This window comes from Ipomoea nil, unplaced genomic scaffold (assembly GCF_001879475.1).
Source record: "Ipomoea nil cultivar Tokyo-kokei standard unplaced genomic scaffold, Asagao_1.1 scaffold1129, whole genome shotgun sequence".
NCBI lineage: Eukaryota > Viridiplantae > Streptophyta > Magnoliopsida > Solanales > Convolvulaceae > Ipomoea > Ipomoea nil.
Genome location: NW_017617557.1, coordinates 651,322 through 678,136, shown reverse-complemented (window position 1 = coordinate 678,136; position 26,815 = coordinate 651,322). Strand labels below are relative to the sequence as shown.

The following is a 26,815-nucleotide window of genomic DNA, read 5'->3' as shown; positions in this document are numbered from 1 at the left end:
AATTTATTTTCAAAAAAGAAAAAATCCAAACTTCTCAAATTATATATGCATGCCGTGCCGTCTATCTTTGAACAAGTCCAGTGAGCATATATAATATGATGCATGGAAAGCTTTATTGAGAAATTATCCATATGGCTATATAGTTATTCTGTTGCCTCTTAGGGGATCAATTTAATTTGTTTCACATCATGGCCGTCCGTAGCCGGTAGCAGTTTCAAGTCGCGACACAAATAATAAGAAATCTATATAAGGGAGAACCAAAACACACAACTCATCAGTGCAGCATTGAACGATTTGCAAATTTAGAAAAACCTTGAGGATTTGAAAGATGGCCACTACTACTTCAACTTTTATGGCGATGGCCATTGTTGCAGTGTTTGCCATTTCAGCTATGGCTACTGCCGCTCCAAGCCGGCCTAATCGTGCCCGGAAATTGGCTCAATATGCAACTCCGGCCACCCCATCTTGGCCGGCCACTACACCTCCATCCATCTCACCGTCATCTTGGTCAACTATTCCGGCAACTCCATCTCCTTCACCATCATCTTGGTCATCCTCTCCGGGAGCCCCATCTATCTCACCATCATCTTGGTCAACTTTTCCGGCAACTCCATCTGTTTCACCATCATCTTGGTCATCCCCTCCGGCAGCCCCATCATCTTGGTCAACTATTCCGGCAACTCCATCTATTTCACCATCATCTTGGTCATCCTCTCCGGCAGCCCCATCATCTTGGTCAACTATTCCGGCAACTCCATCTGTTTCACCATCATCTTGGTCATCCCCTCCGGTAGCCCTATCTATCTCGCCATCATCTTGGTCAACTATTCCGGCAACTCCATCTGTTTCACCATCATCTTGGTTATCCTCTCCGGCAGCCCCATCTATCCCACCATCATCTTGGTCAACTATTCCGGCAACTCCATCTGCTTCTTCACCATCATCTTGGTCATCCCCTCCGGCAGCCCCATCTATCTCACCATCATCTTGGTCAACTTTTCCGGCAACTCCTGCCACCCCATCTTACTGGCCAGTTGCCCCTACAACTCCATCTTGGTCAGCTGTTCCGCCTACTTCGCCGGCCACCCCTTCTTGGCCAGCTATTAGTCCATCCATTTCACCATCTTATTGGCCAACTGTTCCTGCGGGCAACTCCATCTTGGCCAACTGAAGCACCTTACGTGAGTCCAAGCCTTAATCCATGCTTTCAATTCGGTTTTACATTACGATCATTATTGGCGACATGCATCGCCAGACTATCCCCATTTTGAATTGTCATATGTTGTTTATTTTAAATTAAAATTAATTCTTAATTGAGCTGTTCTTTTACTCGTATGTCTGTTATACAAGGATCCATTTGGATTATGAATAAAGGACACTATTTCTCAGCGATAAGATATGATGGTCTTGCTCTTGCATGCTAAATATGTCGTGCTTGTTTATTAATTGGTAAAGCATGCTCACGTTCATTATTATATTATATGGAGTAATTAAAGTCTTACATTATTTCTTGTTTACACAAAATTAAGCTTTTGTTATCAAATACTCTTTAATTTGTCCTATTTTATGGGTCTGATTCAGTTCAACCAGGCTTGATGGAGTTATTTTTAATAAATTTTTTCTAATATTAAATTTAGTATTACTATACAAAATACTATTAAACACAAAAAATTATATTTAAAAATAAGTAAAAAATAATAAAAAAAAATAAATAAAGAAGAAATAGTTGGTTTGATCAATGAATAGTAAGTAGCTAGGACATATAAAATGGTTCTAATATTAAATTTAGTATTACTATACAAAATACTATTAAACACAAAAAATTATATTTAAAAATAAGTAAAAAATAATAAAAAAAAATAAATAAAGAAGAAATAGTTGGTTTGATCAATGAATAGTAAGTAGCTAGGACATATAAAATGGGAAAGATGGAGTAATAATTAATAATTAGTGTGACACCCCGAAAATTATTCTAAATTTTCGAATTAACTCCTACGATTATTTTCCTAAGTAGAGAATTAATTTCTTCATTTAAAGCCCAATCCCTTGTATTTAAATAATCCAAGTTTAAGAAATTACCTTAAGCCCAATCTTTCTAAGCCTTATATATGTACTAGTTTTTCTACGCGCTTTGCGCGAATAAGATAATGCCCAATGGTTATTTTTAAATAATCATTTCAAAGTATATCAATGCAATATTATATAGAAGATGTTCATGGTAAATAAATGTTGAATTTGTTTATTTAAATCGGTAATTTAAAGTATATAAATGCAAGATAATATATTAGAGATTGATTATATATAACTATAACAAAAATAAATGTTTGCAAGTTTGTAATAACGCTAATCTAAGTACTAAGTCTAAAAGCGATAGTCTAAATAAATACTGTTTTTTGTTTAAATTTTTCTAATTCTCTTTTGAATAGCATTGTTATTGTTTTCATCTTCAATACATGTCTTTTTTTTTCTTTTTTTTTTTTTGTGTTTGGTATTGTGTCATGTGCAATTGGGTTATTGGTGGTATCATAGAGGGATTCATCATGCAATGAGAGTATGGTGTAGAAAGTTTTAGATTAACCTTATTGTGTATATATGACTGGAATCTTAATTGTGTTATGAACTCCTCTTTATCTTACAAGCACATGTTGATATTATTTTTTGTTGTAGCTACTAATTTATTTTTTAATTTAATTAATAAGAGCAATAAAGTGGGCAAATTATGCAGGGGAGCCGTGCCCACCATGCAAGGTGGACACGGTTCCAAAATGTTCATAATTATGAATATATAGTTTAAAGATTATGAACATATAATTATATAATTATGAACATAGAGTTGTGAACATATAGTTCTTTAATTATGAATATACAGATTCAATAATTGTGAATATGACGTTCAAAAATTATGAATATATAATTTAGTAATTATGAACATAGAGTTCTGTAATTGTGAATATAGAGTTCAATAATTATGAATATGAATTTCAAAAATTATAAATATATAGCTTTATAATTATGAACACATAATAATTATGAACATAGAACCGTGTCCACCTTGCAAACCGAATTAACCGAACTTTTCAAACCTTTGACCGTTAACCGAACCAAAATTTGTGTTACCGAATTAACCAAATTAAATATTTTTCGGTTAACCGTTTAACCGAACTTTTTAAAACTAAAATTTAAAATCTTAAAAATCACCTAAAATAATAAATCTAATTAAAAAAAATACATATCATAATAAATTAATCCCTAACTTCAAATCTTCACTCAAAAATCCAAAGTCTAAACATCCATAGTCCATTATATATTTATATTAGTATTACACAATTACTATATATATATATATATATATATATATATATATATATATATATATATATATATATATATATATATATATATATCTACTATACTAATAAGAGCCCAAGAGAGTTAGGCCTATAATGGGTAGAAAAAATGGCGGTCACAGATTTTAATCAAATGAATGGCTCAGATTGATTGAAAGATTGATCAAATTTAAATTTTACACTAAAATTTCCTAAAATACCCACACACCGTTACTAATTCCATTAAAATTTTAAGAATTGCCGTTAGTTCACTGCTAACTTACTCATTGATTTCAATAGAAAAAGGTCTTAGGTTCGAATCTCATCCCAATCAAAGTTGGCATAATTAGTACTCTATTTTACTCTTATTAAATTATATAAATAATAATTTAGTAGTTACAACAAAAAATAATACATATGCATTTCTTTAATTTATAATTATGTGTCCACAATGCCTTTATTCCAAAAAAAAAATCATTATCAATAAATTAACTAAGAGAAATAATTTTATTAGTTATATTGTCTTTATTTTTCTTCAATATAAACATTTTTTATATTCAAATTTATTAATTGATTATATTCGCTATATTATCCTTACAATGTCTTTATTCATTGAAAAAAAATTATTAATTATCAATAAATTAATTAAAAGAAATATTTTCATTAGTTATATTGTCTTTATTTTTCTCAAATGTAAAAATTTTTACATTCAAATTCATCAATTGATTATATTCACTACATTATCTATTATCTTTTTTCTGCACTATTTTTCTAATTAAATATCAAAGTTATAATACAAAATAATGCTATATATTTATTTACCAAGTATTTTATTAATACCATGAAAAAATTAAAAAAATATATAATTAATAAAGCCAACCATATTAACTACTTGAGAGATTTTGTGACAAAGAGAGTATTCAAATTACACAACAAATTGAAGTGAGAACTACCTCGCAATGTCCTTGTTTGACAATCAGCAGTTAGGGGTTAGCGTTAGCGGATTATACTAGCGGATTTGACCAGCGAATTTATTTAATTATTAACATTGGGTAGAAAAAATGACCGCCAAATTATTAAATCAAATGAATGGTTCATATTGTTCAGGTTTTAACTTTTTTCTTTTAAGATTTTCTAATTTATCCGTAATTATATGATTATCCATTTAATTTTTCCGTTAATTCACCGTTAGTCTAATTCTAATATTAAAGTCTAATATAGAATTATAACTACACCATTAATCTAATTCTAATATTAAAGTCTTAATAGAACTTAACCACAAATCCTAATGTCGGAATCTCCTCAAACAATATTAGTATATATTTAATATTTTATGCCCTAATTTTTATTTGTTCTCCCTTATGTCCCGTATTTGGTTTCAACCATACCTATACAATTATTTTATTGACAATTATAATCAATCTTGACTATATTATCTTGCATTTGTAAACTTCGAATTACCTATTTAACCCGCACCGGCTTAGCCCAATGGTTTTGAACCTCGGCGGCGGCAGTGCGGGAATTATGTCCAAAGTGGGCAGATTCCTTGTCCACAATGCTCTATCGGGTCGGAGTGTGGGGGGCCCTTGGGGTTGGAGACTCAACCTCTGGGAGAAGAATTACCTATTTAAATACGCAAATTCAACCTTCAATTATCTATGCATGAACAATTTCAATATAATACTGCCTTAATATACTAAGTACTTATTTAAAAAAAAACATTGGGCATTATCCCAATCGCGCAATGCGCGTAAAAAACTAGTATATATATATATATTAAAAACTTTGGTTAACCGTTCGGTTAATTCGGTTAACCGACCTTTCGAACCGAATTAACCGTTAACCGAAATTTTAAAATTCTTTTAACCATTAATCGAACCAAAAAAGTTCGATTAAAAAATGATTAACCGAACTTTGTCGGTTCGGTCGGTTAACCAAAATTCTCTGAAGTTTGCACACCCCTAATAATAATATTTTTAATACATTTTAACATATTTGTAGTATATGTTTAACAATTATGCTAACTCTAATTAGGATATGATGAGATTCGAACCTAAGACCTTTCTTATAGAAATTAATAAGTAAGTTAAGAATAGTAAATAGTTAACGGAATATTCCGTTAATAAAGTTTATACTAACGGAATTTAAGGTTATTTAAGGAAAGAAAATAATATAATAAAGGGTAAATAAGGAAAATCATTAAAAATACTAAAATCAAAATAATATGAACCATTCATTTTAAGAAACAATTAGTACCGACATTTTGTTTATTCCAGTTATAAGGGTCTAACATTATTCGCTCTTATTATTAGAACTAGTTTTTGTACGCGCTTTGCGCGAATGGGATAATGCCCAATGATTATTTTTAAATAAGTATTTCACAGTATATCAACGCAATATTATATCGGAGATGTTCATGCATATGTAAATAAATATTGAATTTTTGTTTATTTAAATCGGTAATTCAAAATATATAAATGCAAGATAATATTTATTGAATTTTCTAATCGATATTTGGTAGTGGTAGTTTTCCCCTACATGTTTTATGCATTGTGAGATGTGTGTCGTAGGTTATCATGTGAAAGTATTGAACAAAATATTAATATTTATTATATTTGTATAAAATACTTGGTAAATAAATATATATAATGTATTTTGTATTATAACTTTGATATTTAATTACAAGATAATGTAAAAAGAAGACAATGGACAATGCAGTGAATATAATAAATTAATAAATTTGAAGTTAATGAATCTTTGAATTGTAGAAAATAAAGATAATATAACTAATGAAATTATATCTATTTTTAAATTTTTTATAATGAATATTTTTTTTTAAATAAAGGCATTATAGACATCTAATTCTAAATTAATTAAATGCATATGTATTATTTTTTGTTGTAGCTACTACTTTATTTAGTTTAAGAGCAATAAAGTGGGCAAATTATGCTATGGAACCGTGTCCACCTTGCAAGGTGGACATGCATATCGGAGATGTTCATGCATATGTAAATAAATATTGAATTTGTTTATTTAAATCGGTAATTCAAAATATATAGATGCAAGATAATATTTATTGAATTTTCTAATCGATATTTGGTAGTGGTAGTTTTCTCTACATGTTTCATGCATTGTGAGATGTGTGTTGTAGGTTATCATGTGAAAGTATTGAACAAAATATTAATATTTATTATATTTGTATAAAATACTTGGTAAATAAATATATATAATGTATTTTGTATTATAACTTTGATATTTAATTACAAGATAATGTAAAAAGAAGACAATGGACAATGCAGTGAATATAATAAATTGATTAATTTGAAGGTAATGAATCTTTGAATTGTTGAAAATAAAGATAATATAACTAATGAAATTATATCTATTTTTAAATTTTTTATAATGAATAATTTTTTTTTAAAAAAAATAAAGGCATTATAGACATCTAATTCTAAATTAATTAAATGCATATGTATTATTTTTTTGTTGTAGCTACTACTTAATTTAGTTTAAAGAGTAATAAAGTGGCGTATATACTTTTCATCAACAATAATGCAATCATTGATTTAAAAAAAAAAAATACATACAAAATTTAGTAATGCAAAAGTATAATTGAAATATTAAGTTTTTTTTTCTGATCTAAATAATCTAAAGAATATTAAGTTTTTTTTTGATCAAATGATTTTTAAAGTTCTTGATTTATAATCTTTGATGCTTAACTTTGAATGTTATGTATTTAGGCAGACTAATTATTTGAACAAAGTTTATGTTAAATTTTATATTATATATATTTTAAATATATTTTAACATATTCGTAGTATATGTTTAACAATTATGCCAACTGTAATTGGGATGTGGTTCGAAACTAAGACTTTTCTTATAGAAATTAATGTGTAAGTTAAAATAATAAATACTTAACGGAATATTCCGTTACTAAAGTTTATGCTAACGGAATTTAGGTTATTCAAGGGAAGAAAATAATATAATAGAGGGTAAATAAGGAAAATCAATAAAAAAAATACTAAAATAAAAATAATATGAACCATTCATTTTAAGAAACAATAGTATAATATGAACCATTCATTTTAAGAAACAATAGGACCGACATTTTTTTGTTCCAGTTAAGGGCCTAACATTATTGGCTCTTATTAGAATTGTAGATTGTAGATGTAGATATATATATATATATATATATATATATATATATATATATATATATATGATTGGATCCTTCTAAGACAACTAGTATGTGCTTTAAGGCAATTTATATCCTACACCACGGCGCGCGTTGCACTATGCGCCCAGATGCAAAACGACGTCGTTTTAATTTTTTTTTTTTTTTTTTTCGAAATTTCCCGCCCCAGTGAATGGCAGTAATTTTTTCTTTTAAAAAAACCCGCTGTTCAAAAATGTACATAATGTTATACTAGAATACACATAATTGTATACATGAATGTACATAATTATATAACAAAATATACACTCTTTTTAAAAGATAATACACGTAATCTAACATAATACATAATAAACATAAACTTTTAACATAATATACATCAACTCTTAATATAATACACACAAATTTTCTGATTCGGATGTACATAATTGTATAAAAAGAATGTACATAATTGTATAAAAAATGTACATACTGTATGAACAAATACACATAAGTGTATGAACAAATACACATAATTGTGTAAACAAATACACATAATCCCAGCAACTTCCTACCGCGCCTCCCAAAACGACCCCAAAACGACGTCGTTTTGGGAGGAGCGCGGCGCACAGTGCTATGTGCGCCGTGGTGTAGGGTATAACGACTGGTGCTTTAATATATATACTTTGCATATTTAATTCTTCTAGCCCAAGCCCATGTAAATACTCTTGAACTGATAATAAAGCCTACCCATATTATAAAGGCAAATTATGCCCTAACCCGTGTCCACAATGAATTGTGGACACGGGCCCAAAACGACGTCATTTTTCAAAAAAACGCGTCATTTAGTTTTAAAAAAAAAAAAAAAAAATTTGCGCGCGTTTTGCCGTTAACGGCGTTTTTTTTTTGGATTATGAATATACAGTTATGCCGTTATGAATGTACAGTTATGCAATTATGAAATTATGAACACAGAGCTCTAACATTATGAACTTACAATTATGAACATATAGTGATAAAATTATGACCATGGAGCTTTAAAATTGTGAATATAGAGCTTCGAAGATTATGAATGTACAGTTATGGAGTTATGAATGTACAGTTATAGAGTTATGAATCTACAATTATGGAGTTATGAATCTACAGTTATGAGATTATGAATCTACAGTTATGGAATTATGAATGTACAGTTATTGATCGAATTATGAACAAAGAGCTCTGACATTATGAACTTACAATTATGAACATATAGTGATAAAATTATGAACATAGAGCTCTAAAATTGTGAACATAGAGCTTCGAAAATTATGAATGTACAATTATGGAGTTATGAATGTACAGTTATGGAGTTATGAATGTACAGTTATAGAGTTATGAACGTACAGTTATGGAGTTATGAATGTACAGTTATTAACATATAGTAATAAAATTATGAACATATACTCCTATAACGAAGCGGTCTGAAATTTAAAAAAAAAAAAAAAAAAAAAAAAAAAAAAAAAAAAAAAAAAAAAGAAGGAGATAACAGTGTCTAACGGCACTATTACCCGTGTCCAGCATGCATGCTGGACACGGGTCCAACGCATAACGATTGTATTATAAAGGCCCATATCTTATTCTTGAATACGCTAATACATACACATGAATATATATAATTCACCTTACCCGTACAAGACTCCTAACCTACACGTACATTTCCTACATTCTCTTCCTCTTCTCTAGCCTCCTTCCCCTTACACACCCAAAATATCATTCATCTTCCAACTCAAGAAACAAGACCAAAGATTCTACATTTCCATCTCATAAGGCTTAGGAGTGGTAAGGTCAAGCCTTTCTACATCTTTTCTATCCAAGATCCCTTTACTTTCTCTTAATCTTTATCTTATTTCTATGTTAGGTTGTTGGGGGTTTTGATGAAGATCAAGTGTTGGGTGAGATGCTAGGATGATCTAGAGGAGCTTGTGGTGTTGCTTTGAGGCTTTGCTAGCTAAGAGGTAACCTTATGTCCAACAAAACCTATTTTCCTTGCATAATATGATTTCTTGATGTTCTTATGTGGTGATATGCATATTCTTGTGATTATGCTATTGTAGAGCTTGTATATAGGGTTATGTGATGCTATTTGATGAGTTATTTCTTGTATTCAAGTCCCTTTTGTTGTTGATGTGAGTATTGAGGTATTTGGACTTGGATTTGCACATTCTTGAAATTTTTCTCGAGATGAATTCTTCTACAGGTTTTCGGTACTAGCGGGGGCCTGGCGTGCAGTTTGCCACCCGCCGGTACAAGGTGGTCAGTAGGGGTTCGGCGGGTGGTTTGGTACCCGCTGGTACGGTGTGGAGTTTCGGCGGGTACTTTGCCACCCGTCCAAACCACCCACTGGCACGATATTGTTGGCTTTCGTTTTGTTGTTCCATTGTGTACTCGTGTGTATTTGTTGATTTCTAGTAAGTCTAGAGCGGTGCATTGTGAACCCAATGGTTAGGATTTGGAATCTTGAATCTTGGTTAATATCCAATATTGCTATTCGTTGGATTATTTGATGAGGTTGATGATGTTCGTATATATGTAACCTTGTGATTTCTCTTTGGTTGTGTATTAGCATGTCGCTCCTTGATGCTAGTATGTTTTCCTTGCGATAACCTTGGCTTATTTCTTGATTGAATTGGAACTTGAGCGTATCTATTCGTTGTGATCTATTGTTGGAATGTCTTCTTCGTATCTCTTTCTTCAATCCCATTTACCTTGAACTATCGATGTGAGCTTGTACATTCGTACCTTGTCTTTGATGATTCTTTAGTTGAGCTATTGCTGAGCTTATCCTATGTGGAGTACCTTCATGTGGAATCTATTCACTTGCCTCGTTTCTTATGATTCCTTGAGTGTAGAATCTTGATGTTATGATTGAGTTGGTACAGGTGGACAGTGTGGTAGTTCTATTTGATTCGGGATGATGGTTAGGGACAACTCTGAGGGAGCCTTTGCCAGGTTGTCGGGACTATTTCTACTTATTGGGGACTGGAGAACCCAATGAGGGTGTATACACTTAAGGATTTAGAACTGTCTCCACGGGTCCTTGTGACCCCGCGAACCATAATCCGGTCCGGTGACCCCGCGCATCCCTATTCGGGTCTCTTCTGACCCCGCGGAATCTATGAATCGGGTTTGTTACCCCGCGGATATCTAATCTAACTGATTGCACTAGAGCCCACCATACTGATCCACTATGGTAACGAGTCGTTGTGATGACTCCGCGGTAAATGACTTGGCTTGGCTATGTTCTTTGAGGATTTGGAACCTTATCGGTGATTGATGATGTAACATGATGAGAACCACCTTGTTGATGATTGTGATTACCTTATCTTGCTTGTTATCCTTATTCCATTGTCATTGTCTTGTTGTGTTGATTCTATTGATAATCTTGTGTATTGATTGGTATTGCCGAGTGCATCCCTCGATGAGTCGAGTTCTACTTCTATTCTTCATGATTTGTAAACCTAGTGTTGTTTAAGGATATACTTATGTATTCCCAAGTCTCAAAATGGTTTTATCTATAAAGTATATGAATATGTATTTCAACGCGTTGGAGTTGGGTTGCTTAGCATTATCGCTAACGGTTGTCTAACCTTATGATTTCAGGTGCAGTCTAGTTGATTCGAGAGAGCGCTAGTTGGAACCCATCTTCTAGACTTAGTTCTCTTTTATTAGCATATAGTTTTTGGTGGCTTGTGAGCCCATTTTGGTACACTTTGACTTATGGATAGTGAATTTTGTTAAGCCTGTGCATTTAGGTTTGGAGGACCTAGATGTGGCATAACACTCCCTTACTTAACGGTTTAGCTTCCGCGAAATTTATTTCATGATGATTAGACTTTTTACTTATTTTTCTAAGTTGAATGCTTTACCTTATGCTTAAGTTTTGGGGGTGTTACAATTGGTTTTATGTGAAAATTACACTTTTTGCCTTTAAATTATATGATAATTGTCGGATTCGTTCCTACTTGTTGGTTATGCTCACTTCTCGTTGCTAAGTTATAAATGATGTTGCAAAAATTCCGTCCTTTTCTAATAGGACTAGAGATTACCGATGTTTTTTAGAGATTACTTACAACATCAGTTATAACGTAACTTTGTGACGAAAAGTGAACATAATCAACAAGTAGGGACAAATTCTACAATTACCATATAACTTAATTAGATGCGAAAAGTGTAGAGCCCATTTACTAACGGAAACTGTTTTCTGTTCTCTAATTTTTCAATTTTCATCCTCTATTTTTTATTTAGAAAACTTGTTTACTAACACTTATTTTTTTCAAATTTATTTTTTAAAATTAACGTTATAAAATTAACACAAGTTTAATTTCGAGTGATTTTAATAAAACCAATCATTTAGGAATTAACCTAAACTATCATCCTAAGAATATGAAAATAATTATGAATACATATATAAAATATTCTAGAAGATATGTAATATAAATATAGATATTATTCTCCTTTAAGTATCTTCAAATATGTTACAACTGACTTAGATTTAAATAAGTTAATTATACAAAGTAGTGTTTCGCTGATTAACAGTTGTTATACAATGGACCATAGTCCACACAACGTTGTATGGACCATGGTCGTTAAATGAAACTGTAGTAGATTAAATTGATACTTTAGTATTACTATAATAAAATTAGTGTGTGGAAAATAAAACTAAAACAAAAGAGTTCATTCAATAATGTATATTGTCAAATGAAATTGTAGTATAATTAAAATTATAATTTAGTGTTGCTATAATGAAACTAGTGTGTGAAAAATAAAACTAAAATTCGGAGCCCATACAATAACATATATTGTCAAATTAACTTAAAGTGTAATTAAAATAATACTTCAGTATTATTATAATTAAACTAGTTTGTGTGAAAAATAAAACTAAAAAATAGAACTCTTGCAATAATATATTTTATCAAATCAGATTGTAATAAAATTAAAATGATACTTTGGTATGCTATAATAAAACTAGTGTGGGGGTAAAATGAAATTAAAAACATAATAATATTGTTAAATGAAACTTAAGTGTTCTTAGAATGATATTTACTTTATGGTTCAGTCTACTACATAAATCATGGCCCACAGTAAAAATTTGCAAACTGATTAATTGCAAAATAAGGATCAATATTTTGGCGCTACAATCAACTACAAACATACAACTAAACCGAATGTCGTCAAAATCAAAGAACTTCATTTCATAGCTTGGGAGACTATAGAAACGACTAATCAATCATTGACAAATTATTGTGTGCACCATAACAAAAAATATATTTTTAATTTATTAAAAGTACATTATTTTTGTGCTGAATGTATATTATATAAAATAATGTACTTTTAGTATTCAAATAATGTACTTTTTTTTTTAAAATATAATGTACATTTTTAATATATTTAAAGTATATTATTTATGTACTAAATGACCATTATTTGATAATATAATCAACACAGGAAGACATTATTTTAAAACGAAATTATGATTACATATAATTATTTTTACATAGTCATGGGTATACGAACGATTTTTTTTTTTTTAATATACTTAAAAATTGTTTAAGAAAAATAAGTGAAGAAAGAAGAGTTGGATGGATTAAATGGGCAAATTATGCTATGGACCCGTGTCCACTATGTGCATGGTGGACATGTTGTACATTCATAATTTCTATATTGTAAATTCATAATTTCTATATTGTAAATTCATAATTTCTATACTGTAGATTCATAATTTCTAAAATGTGATCCATAATTTCTATACTGTAGATTTATAAAATCTATACTGTAGATTCATAATTTCTATACTGCACATTCATAATTTCTGTACTGTATGAATCTACAGTATAGAAATTATGAATCTACAGTACATAAATTATGAATCTACAGTACAACAATTATAAATGTACAGTATAGAAATTATGAATCTACATTATAAATTTTATGAATCTACAGTATTGAAATTATATATCTACAGTATAGAAATTATGAATGTACAGTATAGAAATTTTGAATGTACAGCGTGTTCATCATGCACATAGTGGACACGGGTCCGCTCCGATTAAATGATAGTAACTAAATAGGCCTTATAAAATGAGAAATATGGATCCATTGTAATTAGCAAGATTTATGAATAATTTAATTCATTGGAAATCACAATGTTACTAAATTGAATGCAATTATACAACTATTAAATTATACTATGTCACAACAAATTCTAATTTAATCTAAGATGTTAACTATCTAATATTCATTTTTTTTTCGGCACATTGTGCCGTCCGTAGCCGTTTCAGTTTGCGACCAAAAAAAAGAATCAAGGACAATTCCAACTAAATTTATCAGTAGATTGATTTGATAATCACAAATTTATAAATATGATTTTCAGTATGAACGATCTATTGACTTTAGCTGGTCACTTATGAACAACTTATGTTAATTTTTCTTATTATAATTATTTATTGATTAAAATTTTAAGATTAGTTGTGGATTTTTCTGGTCATTCAAGGAGTCTATAAAAGGCAAGGCAAGGTAAGCCCCATAACATATACGGAGTATCTAAGTGCAAATTTAGAAAACTTGAGGATTTGCAGTATGGCCACTTCAACTTTTATGGCGATGGCTATTGTTGCAGTATTTGCCATTTCAGCTATGGCTACTGCCGCTCCAACTCGGCCTTATCGTGGCCGGAGATTGGCTCAGTATGCAACTCCGGCCACCCCATCTTGGTCAACTCTTCCACCCACAGCTCCATCATCATCTATCTCTCCACCATCTCCGTCAATTAATCCAGAAACTCCGGGCACTTCAGGGATTCCGGCGACTCCAGCGGCCCCTTCTTCGCCAATGGTTCCAGCTATTAGTCCGTCCATTTCTCCATCTTATTGGCCACCTGTTCCGGCAACTCCATCCGCCTCGCCATCTTCGACAACTGTTCCGGGAAGGCCTTTTGCCTCTCCACCCTGGCCGACGGTTCCGCCTCCAACCCAACCGCCTTACTACGGCAGCGGCTACTAAACAACGTTATGCATCCCACCCGGCCTTAAATATGTTAGATATAAATATAATCTAACATTGATTTAATAAAATCTTGACGTGATATTCTGTCTTAATAAAATCTTATTGTTTCTTAAATGGTAAAATGTTAGACGTTTTGTCTTATACTTGACTTAGAATTTAAATAATGTATTGAAATTATTCTAAGCAGTATTATTAGTACGGTAAATTATATGTGCCATATACTGTATGTCCTAATGTCGTATATTTTTATATAGGCGGTTGATTACAGACAACTTTTGATTATTCACTTCAACCAAGTTACTTAATAGGTCTAGTGAACTTGCACCACATACATAATTAGGCTTAATATATAATACGAAGTATATATATTATGAAAAAATGTCAAATAGGCCATCAAACTATTAATGTTTGTTCAATTGGGCCATTGAACAAAAAATATGTACAATTAAATCATTTAACTCTATAAATTTGTGCATACAACACTTTTAGCAAATTGTTTTTACTTTTTAGGTTAAGTAGGTAAGATGAATTATACGGTTTATGTGACAAATTTTAATATTTAAATTAATTTACGCGAATAACTAGTTTAAGCAGGTTTAGCAGGTTAAGCAAATAACTAGTTTTCACGCGCATTGTGCAAATGAACTAATGCCCAATGTTTATTTTTAAGTAATTGTCATTAAAATAAATGTTTGTAACTTTGAAAAATCGATAGTCTAAGAGCATCCCCATTAGGGGAAAAGTTGCCATTATGGAAGTTAAAAAGTGGTCAATTGCCCTTTTCTATCTAAAAGCATCCCCATTAGGGAAAAAATTGCCACCATGGATGAAAGAGAAATAAGAGAGAATGGATGAGTTGCTTATGTTAAAATGGGGATTTTGTCAGTTGGTGGGGCCCAACCGATGAAAGAACCAATCGTAGGCCAGCTTTTGTTTTTGTTTCTTTGTTTTTTTTTTCTCCATTTTTTTTATTTCTTCTCATTTTCTCTTTCCTAATCACACTTACAAAAACTCTTCAAAACCTATACCAAAATCTCCACTATTATTGAGGATGCGACAATTTATATTGTGCACCAAGGTGCGCATTGCATTGTGCGCCCTGATGCAAAACGACTCATTTCAGATTTTTATTTTTTATTTTTTATTTTTAAATTTCACTACCCTGTGTTTGGTGGTTAATTTTCTTTATAAAAAAAAAATCTCATGTTCAAAAATGTATATAATTTTATACTAGAATACACATAATTGTATACATGAATGTACATAATTGTATAAATAAATACACATAATTGTATAAAAAAATAAACATAATTGTATAAACAAATCAACATAATTGTATAAAAAAATACACATAATTGTATAAGCAAATACACATAATTGTATAAATAAATATACATAACCACGTCAACTCCTTACATAATTTACCAAAACGACGTCGTTTTGAGAGGCGCGGGGTGCATAGTGCAATGTGCGCCGTGGTACAGGGTATAACGATTGTGAGGATGCCCTAAGGGCTTATATAAATTCTTTTTTTTTTTTCCTTTCCCTTCTTTCTTTTTGAGTTTTAGGAAATAAATGATAGGTTTTGGGTTCGAATCTCAATGTGGAAGTATTTGATTCTTTATACTTTAATAGGTTGAAAAAATATGTATAAAGAGATATTATATTGTAATAGAGTTAATAGTATTTAAAAAAAATTGAAAGATATTTATATTGTAACTTCTTTTTTTTTTTTTTTTTCCCTTTGAAAGATTTCGGACGTGTCAAAAAATTACGGAGTATACTGTAAAAATGCAACCTTCATCTGCAAGCGGACCAGCAACGTACAACTAAACTAAACGTCGTCAAAATCGAAGAACTTCACAAAAAGACTGATATATAGATAATAGATTATAAACTGGGAGAAGAAAAAAAAACAGAAATCGAAGTTTCCCACTGCTTTAGTTGCAGAACTTGGCTTGCTTTGTTAGAGAGTAGAATCTTGTTGCCCCGCGAGAAATTTTGTGGAGCTCAGCATCGACAGTACTGCCGTGTAAGGTAAAATTGTGGGTGATCTTGTAATTCATGACGGTTTCTATTGTTAGATGATTGTTTAACCGTTTGACTGTTAATTTCATGTCCTTCAATGTTGCTTAAGGTTTGAATTGAACGGTTTTATCGACTGTCTCTATAGCGTTCGACGGAAGTCCGCAAAGACCCAGCGCCATATTTGAACTCTAAAATTACAAATCTTGTTGTTTTTGCAAGAGCTCTGAAGCATTTTATATTGATATTAATAACTTATCAGAGGTCATGGTGCGAATTGTAACATTTTACTCTGTAGGAATTTAGCATATTATTAAGATGTAACTGGTAAGCTTCTCTTAGTTTCCATATTCTGCTATAACTATGATTGATATGTTTAATGTGGAATTCTTGTTAAAACCTCATTTTCACAGTCTGCATTTAGGAGTTATTCAATGCTCTGATATTAATAGCAGGGACTTTGCTGCCTATTTTGTCCTTTTCAGGGTAAAGAAAACAAGGATGTGTTATCTAGCTGTTCTTTGATGAATTGAGTAAATTAATGATTGATATGATATGGGTGTGTAGTCTTCAATCACATGAAGTTTATAAGTGGTGCTATTATGGTGTTGATCTGACTTTATTAAAGATGGGTTAGAGAGTAGTTTTTTTTTTTTTTTTTTTTTTTTTTTTTTTTTTTTTTTTTCAGCTAAAATTATGGAAACAATAATCTTTACCATTATTAATCTTGCAGGTGGAAGTCACAAGATGGCTAAGCAATCTCAAACAGTTTTCCTTGAAGTATGGCTGCAAAGCATCATTGGTGGGAGCAGCAGCAGTGTGAGCTCAAGACAGCCATCTTTGACATCTGCTCAAGCCATAATACAAGCATGGGCAGATTTGCGGGATTCAGTTCAACAACAGGCCTTCAATTCTCATAACCTCCAATCTTTGCATACTCTTGTTACCTCTCAAAACTCACTGTATATTGCTGATCCACAAGCAAAACTTCTACTCTCTCTTATGTCCTCACCTAAAATCTCCCTCCCACAGGAATCTTATTCTTTACTTCTGAAACTTCTGTATATCTGGATTAGGAAATCATCCAGACCCTCTTCTCTTGTTGTTGATTATGCTGTTGAGGTTCTCTTGAACCTTTTCTCTGTACATTTGCATTCTGAAAAAATCTCTGTTTTCTACTCTGAAGGTGTTCTTCTACTTGGTGCCCTTTCTTTTGTAACTTCAGCATCAGAGAAATCTAGAAAGGCCTGCCTAGAGATGCTCTGCATGCTACTTGAACAAGATTTTAAATTGATCTGCATGTCTGAAGGACTAATTCCCAATGTTCTTGCAGGAATTGGTTATGCTTTATCTTGCCCTCTGAATATTTATTTTGTTAGAATTCTAGGCATTCTATTTGGAGTTTGGGACAAAACTGATGTTCCTTTGTCTAGCATTGAGAACGGACTTCTAGTACTACATTTAACTGAGTGGGTCCTGTCAAATTTAATCAGTTCACACTCTTCAGATCGCATTGATCTTTTCAAAAGAGAGATATTGGAGAGTCCACCACAGAACTATGCATCATTTGCTGTTGTAATGGCTGCAGCTGGAGTTCTAAGGACTATCAATAGAACCAATGCAAATTTGCTATTGCACCTGAGAATTCCTGCAGAGGAGCGAATTGCAGTTGTTGCAGGAGACTTGATTTCAAGAACTCGAGATGCTAACTCTTCAAGTGTGAAGCTGAAAAACAGTTTTCTACTACAATGTGTGTCATTAGCATTATCCAAATGTGGTACTGTTTCTCATAGAGCTTCTCTTCTTTTCTGCCTTGCGGAAGCATTACTGACTGAAATCTTCCCATTGCAATGCATCTACACTAGGATCCTAGAGTCGCATGCTGGGAATTTGGTGGAAATTGAGATAAATGTTCAGGAGCATTTGCATAGCACTATATTTAAAGAAGCAGGAAGTATCACTGCTGTTTTCTGCAATCAATATGTCTCATCTGGTGAAGTAAACCGAAGTACTGTAGAGAATCTTATATGGGATTACTGTCAGGATGTCTACTTGTGGTATCGGCAGGTGGCTTTAATGCTACAATACAGGAAGGATGGTTTATCTGTTAATCTAGAAAAAATTGCTGAATCTGCTTTCCTTATGGTTGTGGTCTTTGCATTGGCAGTAACAAAGCACAAGCTAGGATCGGGTATTGCCCATGAAGATCAATTGAAACTTTCTGTACAGATATTAGTTTCTTTTTCTTGTATGGAATATTTCCGACGGATGCGTTTGCAGGAATATATGGATGTAATTAGAGCAGTTATTACTAGTGTACAGGAAAATGAATCAGCTTGTGTGTCATTTGTGAAATCAATGCCATCTTACGCCAATTTGACAAACAAACCAGGTACAACTTCTTATCTTAATCTATTATTTTTAAATTTGTGTTCACCTGTGATCTTTACTGTAGTACACCTGCACTACTTGTTTCTCTTTTGTAGGGTCGTCCACTTTTCAAGAACTGAACTATTCATGGTCCACTGATGAAGTGCAAACTGCTCGGATGTTGTTTTATTTGCGTGTTATTCCAACTTGCATTGAATGTATGCCAGCCTCCATGTTTGGAACAGTGGTGGCACCAATTATGTTCTTGTATCCTACATAGATTGGCTGGATCTAAACACAATGGAATTAATTATAAATAGATTAATTGCATATTTCCTTTATTCAATGTTTATTCAGATATATGGGTCATCCAACTCGGAAAGTAGCTAGAGCATCGCACTCAGTATTTGTGGCTTTCATTTCATCTGGAAAGGATCCTAACCACGATGAAAGAGTTACACTAAAGGAGAAACTTGTCTTTTATTACGTGAAAAGATCTTTGGAGGTATTCAAATAATTAACGTTACTTCTTGTCATTGTATTACTCCATAAATTTTTGGATAGACAAGGTTTTCTATCTTTCGATTGAGTTTGAGTTGAATATATAGGCATATCCAGATATTACACCTTTTGAGGGAGTTGCTTCTGGAGTTACTGCTCTTGTTAGACATCTTCCTGCTGGAAGCCCGTCAATATTCTATTGCATCCATAGTCTTGTTGAAAAAGTAAATAGCCTCTGCTCTGTTATCAAAAATTGGGAAGGAGAAATAGAGCCTACGAAGAAAATGTTAGAGTTACTCTTGAGACTCCTTTCTCTTGTTGATATACAGGTAAAGTGGTAAAAAATATACATAATAATTCCTTGTTTTTTCTATATTTCTTTTATCAAGTCTCCTGCATTTTGTGGCCAATTTTTCTTTGTTTATTGTCATGTGCTTGAGGAATTTTTCACTTCTACATGCATTTTTACCCTTTCTTTCTGAATTCTTTAATTACTCTAAAACAAGAACTCTTTTACAGTAGGAGAGACTTCGAAAAGGAGGATGGAAATTTTCTTCTTCACAAGCATAACCTGATTGTTTCGCTGCATAGTTTTCACTGATAAGAGAGATTAATAAACATTTCAGGTTCTGCCTAGTTTGATGAGGCTACTGGCCCAGATGATTGTTCAACTACCCACTGATGGCCAGAATATGGTTCTTAATGATTTATATCAACAGATTGCAGAGTTAGATGATGTTACAAGGAAACCAGCGTTAGTTTCATGGGTACAGTCACTGTCTTATCTTTGTTCTCAAGATACTAGCAGGAGAGTTTCGATTGAGGCATCAGAAGTGCACACTGCTTCCATTGGAAATACAGACACGTTAAGCTTGAACAAAATCAATGCACGATTGTGATGGGCTTGTGAGGTATATTATCAATTAGTTTCTATCTGTTAGTCTTGCGTACAAAACCAAAGTTAATATTCATTCTTATGAGATCATATTCATTGTATTAAATGCATGTTCAAACAGATGCAAGGGCGTGCTTATTAATTTTTTAAAAATGGTTATCTGTAGAATAGACTGACATATATGAACTAACAAAGCTTTGTGGGTTAAGCATAGATCATTAAATTGAGGTAAAATTACACTTTTCGTCTCTCAATTATACCTATCGCCACTTTTCATCCATCAATTGTCTATGAAGTGGCTTTTTTCGTCCCCGAGTTTTGTTAGCGCTGTGTTAAAAAAAGCCATTCCGCAGACAATTGAGGGATAAAAAGTGGCTACGGTATAATTGAAAGATGAAAATTGAAAAGTGCTTGGTTGGTGTGAGTGGCCGTGCACTCTTGTCCCTTAAGAGAGGTCGGGAGTTCGAACCCCCTCTCATATGGAAAACCCAATCTGGCCAGCACTTTGCCCCTTAATAGGACTGGCCCGGTGCGAACGGGGATTAATTTGAGTATGGTACGGGCTTAAAGGTGCCTCCTACAGTTAGGACCTGCTCAGGACACCTCGTGGTCTGCCAAAAAAAAAAATGAAAAGTGCTATTTTCCCTTAAATTGAAAATTTGGAATAATTTATAAGATAGGGAACACAAATAGCTATTTCCTTGGGCGCTTGTAACCTTATAATATTACTAACTAAATCCTGTGCTCTATGCCTGGTCTACATTAACTTATGATTCATCGTCAACTAGTCTAGGAAAATCTTTTATTGCACAAGGCCATATCACTCTTTGTAACTGTGATGCAGCAAGGGCTACAAGAGTACAAGGAGATCTGCTGCTTTTTGAACGCATTCCCCAAATTTGTGCTTAATGCCATGTCCTTGCAAGCCGGCCATTGGAATCAATATTATAAGAAGTGTTCGCTACCATCATCTGGCTCGTCATTCTTGCACCCGGCCAGTACCTAGCCTGGAAACTTCCAAGCCCGGCACTACAAGGTATGAACTCCCAAGTGACTGCCTCAAATCAATTTCAGAAATCAGAATCCATAATCCTTGACAGTGTAAAAAAGATTGGCTCATCTGAGTAAGGCATATCCCTTGCTATTGACCAAACACCTCATGAACAGCTTTGGTGTGAGCAAGAGAACGGGGTGCTGTAGGGTGTAACACTGAATCCTCATTTATCACTGCATCTGGGTATGGAAATCATGACATCATCTTTCTTTGTGAATTTGTCCCTGGTTCAGTTTTCTCAAGCTAGGTTGTGCTTAAACTTCTTACATCTATGTATGGACTATGGACTACAAAGAAGTCCATTGCTTTTCCAAGATGGTTATTGTGGTTCTGCTCTTACAATGAACAACTGTTGCTTTACATGCATCAGATATATTGTGTGTTTTTGTGTGTGTGTGTGTGTGTTTGTGTTTGGTATTCATGTATAAGAACAGAATCAGTAATGAATTATGAATGCCTTAAGATTTTCCTTTACTGTCGTAAAATATTTGCATTTATTAACCATTTTATTCCCTTGCCTACTCCATTTCTCTCAACAGGCAAGAATGCAAGATAGTACTTGATAACAAGTTTAGCATGGATACCAATTATATGTAAAACGGTCCGCCATTTGCCATGTTCTAGTATTATTATGGATTATAAATCAAGACCAACTATACCAGGACTTAGAAATACGCAACAAAACTACCGAGTACTGACATCCCTAATACAAATTTTGGGGTGGTTTTTGAAGAAATGTAATCCTATGTGGAAGAGAGAGAGAGTAATTTAGGACTTTGCAATAAGACTTTGATTTTTGTTAGATGTGTGGACTCCACCAATTCAGTGAAATTGTTCACTGGTAACGCGCACCAGGAGAGCCCAACTGGGCACGTTATATCATTTGCAAAATTCATGACTATTGAGGATGATCTTAGGGCATCCTCAATAGTTGGAGATTTTATCCCAGATTTTTGTGAGCCCCAACATCCTCCTCATATCCACTATCTCACCCAATCACAAAATCTCTTCTTTCCATTAGTTTTAAGTTTCTTCACAACTTTTTGTGGACCTACCATTTTACTATCCTATATTTGAATTATTTATTTTTTTTATTATCATTCTAAAAATTTATATTGTAAGTATAATTATAAAATTGATGAAATCTTATTGATAATTATGAATTTAATAAATAAAAAGAATAAAAAAAATTAATAACATTGTATGTTATATTAAATTAAAAAAAAATTAAAAATAATAAACAACCATAACTGGCCGTTGCACCAGTTTTTAGGAAAACAAAAAAACAAATGAAACATACCGTGTGGATGTTGGGGCCCATGATGTATGGTCACTCAGCAGGAGAGAGAAATAAAAAGATGAAGCAATCAACAAAATCTTCTCATTTGCAGGAGAAAAAAATTTGCAAAATCCCCAACTTCCATTTGTCAAAAGCTAAGCAAGGAAATTTTACTGTTCTAAAATCTATGAATAAACCCCCTATTGGGGTTACTCTTAGAAATGTCAACGGAGCAAGATAGGACAATTCCCAATTTTCTACCTCATTGGAGCAAGATGTCAATGGAGCAAGATGAGGTCAATTTGAAAAAATGACGCTTTTAATTTCTCAATTATGAAAAATAATTAACTCAATCCTTCAATTATTAGGATCTCAACGTTAATTTCTCAATTATCATTTCATTGGTAGATATAGTCCATCGAATGACAATTGATGTACTATATTTGTCACTAAGATATTTAACAGATTTTGTTATTAGAGAACTATATCTTCTACCACTAAAATGATAATTTCAATAATTGAGGGACTAAATAAATAATCCTTAATAATTGGAGGATTGAGTGAATATTTCCCTATAGATATTAAAAGCGCCATTTTCCTTCATATTTTTCAATGTTTTATTTTCTTTCAATTTTTACCCTTTTGGAAAGAATCATGAACTGATCATAATTATATTTCTTTATCTTCAATCATCAACTATAATTGATTACTCAAAAAAAAAAAAAAAAAAAAAAAAAAAATCTCATCAAAATGAACTTTTGACCCTATAATTGTAGAAGCTTGACAAGCATTTGAAAATTTTAGAGAATATAAGAGAAATAGTTAAAAATGTGATAAAAATAAAGTGTAGTGTACATAGTTTAAAAACTTGTACACTTAGAAATACAGCAGGTGAGGTTATAATGAAGCTCTCAAATTTGACTGCTTGCTTCCCAAATAGTTGTCCCATCGCAGGTGCAAAGTTTCTTGTAATTCTCACCAACCCCAGCACTTCTAGCTATCACTGCTGCTTTAAGTCCTGGATCTCTTTTATCTTCAGTTTCATACACCGCAATGGCCCGCCCTATGAGCTCTGCAATTCTCAGCTTCTCCTTAACGCCAGAATAAAATGCATCACCTTTCTCGTCAACATCTAGTGTCCCCAGGTCACCGAGTACCTGAAATATCAATATCCCCTTGTTTAAGTTCAATATGGCAATATGCAATTAGCAGCCTAAGAGCACATGAAATTGACTAGAGACGGGGAGGGAAATACTGGAAGGAAACTAGGAGAGACGAGAAGGTTTTCTGGTAGAAACGAGGAATCATTACCTGAAGTGTGTAGAATTGGAGAGGACAAGACAATTTTTTTATGTAGTTTTTAAACCCTAGACATTTTTGTGTAAAATATTAATGGGATTTCCGTTTTGGTGGAGTGACATTCCTAAAAACGGCATTGACATTCACTTCTTTACGAGAGAAGAAAGGTGGAATTGGTAGACCAAACAAAAACCCCACTCATGATAAAAGAAGATAGACTCATCCTTCATAAGCCTATTTCTTGACAATTTATCCCACATAGGGAGGAGGCAAGGAAGAAGCTTTCATAAAAGAATAATTTCTTTCTAGTTTCATAAACTGCATCTAACAAGTATTGACTATGGTATGCTTTGTTAACAGATCCTTTATGAGTAAAGTGTCATCAATCTACAATCTATTATCAAATCCATTTGCATTGTAGGAAATGTTAATTATTATTATTTTTTTTAAATGGGATAACCCCAATCAAAATGGCTAAGGATACAAACTTGTAATGGTCCTTTGCCGGCTAGGGTCACAAGGCAAGGTTTACCCAGTGTACACCCTCAGGTAGTCGTTGTGGGTTTTCCCTCGTCACCCAAAAAAAAAAAAAAAGAACCAACAGTTCAAAAAGGTTATAGGAATATAGAAAATGCAACCACCTTTTCAGTGTCATTTGTTGGACTGTACAGTTTGCCAGTGCTAGCTACACCTCTTGTGAGATCACCATATTCATTGATGGACCAACCATGTTTTCCTGGTGATAGTCCACTAAAGTTAGCTTCAATCCGAGCCAATTCCATACTCACTTGGGCCAGGCGAACGACACCAAAAATATCTGGTCCTTTGAATTCGGCTACGGCAGCAGATATAAGGAAATCTGTCCATAAAAATCAAATGGTCAAGACAAAGGATGTTGCTAACATAATAAAAGTCAAATGGGTATTCTCTTCATTCTGCATTAGCATGAAAGCAAGATGACCAAAATAAGAGGCTAGAGAGGATAACTAATTAAATCTTGATGAAATATAACCAGCATGAAAAATTAGATTCAGAAACTTTATACATTAGTACGAAAGAGATAACAGATAAATCTGGTAAAGGCAGCAAACCTTCTGGAACTCCTTGTCCTATCAGTCGAGACTTTCGACCTGTTTGCTCCAATGCTTCCGTCAGCATCTTCACAGGTGAAGACCCAAGAACCCTAACAACTTGGTTACTCAGATCAACCTCGACACTCTTAACTCCTGAATGTGAAAATGTGTCAGAAAAGTTGTATTAATTAATTCAACAATGAAAAACAACGAAGTAAGATTCTCATTCAATTTTCTAGCCCTTGCCTTCAACATTCTGCAATTTACCCTTCACAGACTCAACGCAACCCTCACACGACATATCCACCATAAACTCTGTCTGTCAGCGTGTTATCAAGAAACCATTAAATTTCGAAGCATAAATCATTAACATAGACACACAGGCAACATAATAGATAAGGTGATCCACAGACATGGTTCAGACTCCAGATCACATATTCATCCACAAACATAAGGAGTAGTAGAAGTACTAAATAATTTTTTTTTTCAAACATGGATACAGTATTCCACAACTCAAATCTTCCTGGATATAATTTCAAAATGAAAAGCTCTACTATTACACGAAATTTGAATGAAGAAAAAAAAAAAAGAAATATTAAGCATTCGAAATATCTAAACTTACTCCAGATGTATATATATAGATCAAATGGGCTCTATTTGAACTGCTCTTCTCCTAAAGATTTGAGAGAAAATGATCACACAAGCAACTTATATAAAAGGATTGCCCTAGAAGTACTCTTGTACTTGAGTACTTCACATTAATTCCTTCCATTCATTCTGTAATCTAAAACTGTACTACACACTAATGGTACTACACCATTAGTACCATTCCCTTTCATAGCAAATCAAAATCATAAATTTTGGAAATTCTAAAAATTAGGTGAGTACCACAAGAATATCGGAGCATTTGAGATAACATTTTTGTACAAAATAAATAAATAAATAAAAATCAGGCTAGAGAACTTACAAGCAACTCAGGTAAAACGGCGCCGTTCTGCATATCCAAAACCGAAAACTCCCATCAATTAGTCGGAAATGAAGATTTAGCGTTGTAAAAGAAATTATGAACAGCAAATACCTGAACAGACGAGGGGTGATGATCGGATGAGCGCGCCTCCATTTGATCAGCAGAGAGAGGGTTCGGTTTTGCAGGATTCTAGGCGAACACGAGGCCCGCGGGTGTGAAAGCGGATTTGAACAAGAAATCAAACTGAAATTGAGGTTCCAATGAGAAGAGGGATTCAATTCGCAGCAGAAGAAATGGAAGAAACTGAAATGGCGGCTGCTTGTGCAAACAGCTGCAGTTTTTTATCCCACTAACCCCAGTTTGGTTGAAAATTGGAATCGAAAATTCAAAATCTAATTAATTTAAATGAACTTTGAGTGGGAAAATTACATTTTTTTAATCAAATCATCGATTCCCACCGCGTGTTATAGGGTTTCTAGTTATCACTTTTAATTTTTCAATTCTCAAGATTCGAGAGATGACTAGAAATGTATAGGCAAAAACGACGGTCATCAGTCATCACTTTTACTAGTCATTACTTATGGTCATAATTTTTTATTGGAAAAATGGTCAAAATAGATTTATAAAATGTCAATTAGCCTCACAAACTTTTAAAAAGTTTAATTGAACACATGAATACACGATTTTTAATCAGTTGACTTCATTAGTTGGTCACCTCTCAAGTAAAACCCAGTAAATGCCCTCGTGGACCGTGGTGCGTCACATAAGCGTTGGAGTGGTTACTTACCTGCCACATAAACATAAATAATAAAAATATTATCTTATCTTACTC

At 32.7% G+C, this 26,815-nt stretch overlaps 4 protein-coding genes across 8 annotated transcripts; 2 read left to right on the top strand and 2 right to left on the bottom strand.

Annotated features, from left to right (window-relative positions):
• Nucleotides 1-438: 438 nt before the first annotated feature.
• On the bottom strand, nucleotides 439-1,279 carry LOC109183485 (uncharacterized protein DDB_G0290685-like). The gene is made up of 2 exons (XM_019333589.1): nucleotides 1,228-1,279; nucleotides 439-1,010 (listed from the first exon to the last, which is right to left on the bottom strand). The coding sequence occupies exons 1-2, from the start codon at nucleotides 1,277-1,279 to the stop codon at nucleotides 439-441; spliced, it is 624 nt and encodes a 207-aa protein (XP_019189134.1).
• A 12,785-nt stretch (nucleotides 1,280-14,064) lies between these two features.
• On the top strand, nucleotides 14,065-14,548 carry LOC109183520 (classical arabinogalactan protein 9-like). The gene is made up of 2 exons (XM_019333617.1): nucleotides 14,065-14,335; nucleotides 14,381-14,548. The coding sequence occupies exons 1-2, from the start codon at nucleotides 14,095-14,097 to the stop codon at nucleotides 14,515-14,517; spliced, it is 378 nt and encodes a 125-aa protein (XP_019189162.1). The 5' UTR covers nucleotides 14,065-14,094; the 3' UTR covers nucleotides 14,518-14,548.
• A 1,777-nt stretch (nucleotides 14,549-16,325) lies between these two features.
• Nucleotides 16,326-21,850, top strand: LOC109183539. 3 transcript variants are annotated; one of them, XR_002054569.1, is made up of 8 exons: nucleotides 16,326-16,557; nucleotides 17,279-18,937; nucleotides 19,032-19,182; nucleotides 19,273-19,420; nucleotides 19,524-19,745; nucleotides 20,043-20,327; nucleotides 21,156-21,347; nucleotides 21,479-21,850. XR_002054569.1 is itself a non-coding variant. In XM_019333643.1 (7 exons), the coding sequence occupies exons 2-6, from the start codon at nucleotides 17,293-17,295 to the stop codon at nucleotides 20,313-20,315; spliced, it is 2,439 nt and encodes an 812-aa protein (XP_019189188.1). In that variant the 5' UTR covers nucleotides 16,326-16,557; nucleotides 17,279-17,292; the 3' UTR covers nucleotides 20,316-20,327; nucleotides 21,156-21,850. The 3 variants fall into 3 exon arrangements, 2 of the variants coding, with proteins under 2 accessions (XP_019189188.1, XP_019189189.1); XM_019333643.1 differs by having other exon boundaries at nucleotides 21,156-21,850; XM_019333644.1 differs by having other exon boundaries at nucleotides 21,148-21,850.
• A 1,592-nt stretch (nucleotides 21,851-23,442) lies between these two features.
• On the bottom strand, nucleotides 23,443-26,424 carry LOC109183548 (copper chaperone for superoxide dismutase, chloroplastic/cytosolic-like). 3 transcript variants are annotated; one of them, XM_019333652.1, is made up of 6 exons: nucleotides 26,095-26,424; nucleotides 25,984-26,010; nucleotides 25,263-25,335; nucleotides 25,035-25,169; nucleotides 24,585-24,802; nucleotides 23,443-23,801 (listed from the first exon to the last, which is right to left on the bottom strand). In XM_019333652.1, the coding sequence occupies exons 1-6, from the start codon at nucleotides 26,134-26,136 to the stop codon at nucleotides 23,556-23,558; spliced, it is 741 nt and encodes a 246-aa protein (XP_019189197.1). In that variant the 5' UTR covers nucleotides 26,137-26,424; the 3' UTR covers nucleotides 23,443-23,555. The 3 variants fall into 3 exon arrangements, with proteins under 3 accessions (XP_019189197.1, XP_019189198.1, XP_019189199.1); XM_019333653.1 differs by lacking the exon at nucleotides 25,984-26,010; XM_019333654.1 differs by lacking the exons at nucleotides 25,984-26,010; nucleotides 26,095-26,424 and adding an exon at nucleotides 25,639-25,733.
• Nucleotides 26,425-26,815: the final 391 nt, after the last annotated feature.

What these genes read in the sequence shown, in the direction of transcription:
- LOC109183539 (XM_019333643.1), top strand. Translation starts at nt 17,293, where the DNA reads ATGGCTAAGCAATCTCAAACAGTTTTCCTTGAAGTATGGCTGCAAAGC. An exon ending in CAATTTGACAAACAAACCAG is followed by an intron (nt 18,938 to 19,031) that starts GTACAACTTCTT and finishes TCTCTTTTGTAG; the next exon opens with GGTCGTCCACTTTTCAAGAA. An exon ending in GTGGCACCAATTATGTTCTT is followed by an intron (nt 19,183 to 19,272) that starts GTATCCTACATA and finishes ATGTTTATTCAG; the next exon opens with ATATATGGGTCATCCAACTC.
- LOC109183485 (XM_019333589.1), bottom strand. Translation starts at nt 1,279, where the DNA reads ATGACAATTCAAAATGGGGATAGTCTGGCGATGCATGTCGCCAATAAT. An exon ending in GCATGTCGCCAATAATGATC is followed by an intron (nt 1,011 to 1,227) that starts GTAATGTAAAAC and finishes ATGGGGTGGCAG; the next exon opens with GAGTTGCCGGAAAAGTTGAC.
- LOC109183548 (XM_019333652.1), bottom strand. Translation starts at nt 26,136, where the DNA reads ATGGAGGCGCGCTCATCCGATCATCACCCCTCGTCTGTTCAG. An exon ending in ATCACCCCTCGTCTGTTCAG is followed by an intron (nt 26,011 to 26,094) that starts GTATTTGCTGTT and finishes TTGGATATGCAG; the next exon opens with AACGGCGCCGTTTTACCTGA. An exon ending in AGGACAAGGAGTTCCAGAAG is followed by an intron (nt 24,803 to 25,034) that starts GTTTGCTGCCTT and finishes TTTTATGGACAG; the next exon opens with ATTTCCTTATATCTGCTGCC.
- LOC109183520 (XM_019333617.1), top strand. Translation starts at nt 14,095, where the DNA reads ATGGCCACTTCAACTTTTATGGCGATGGCTATTGTTGCAGTATTTGCC. An exon ending in TCCGGCGACTCCAGCGGCCC is followed by an intron (nt 14,336 to 14,380) that starts CTTCTTCGCCAA and finishes CCATTTCTCCAT; the next exon opens with CTTATTGGCCACCTGTTCCG.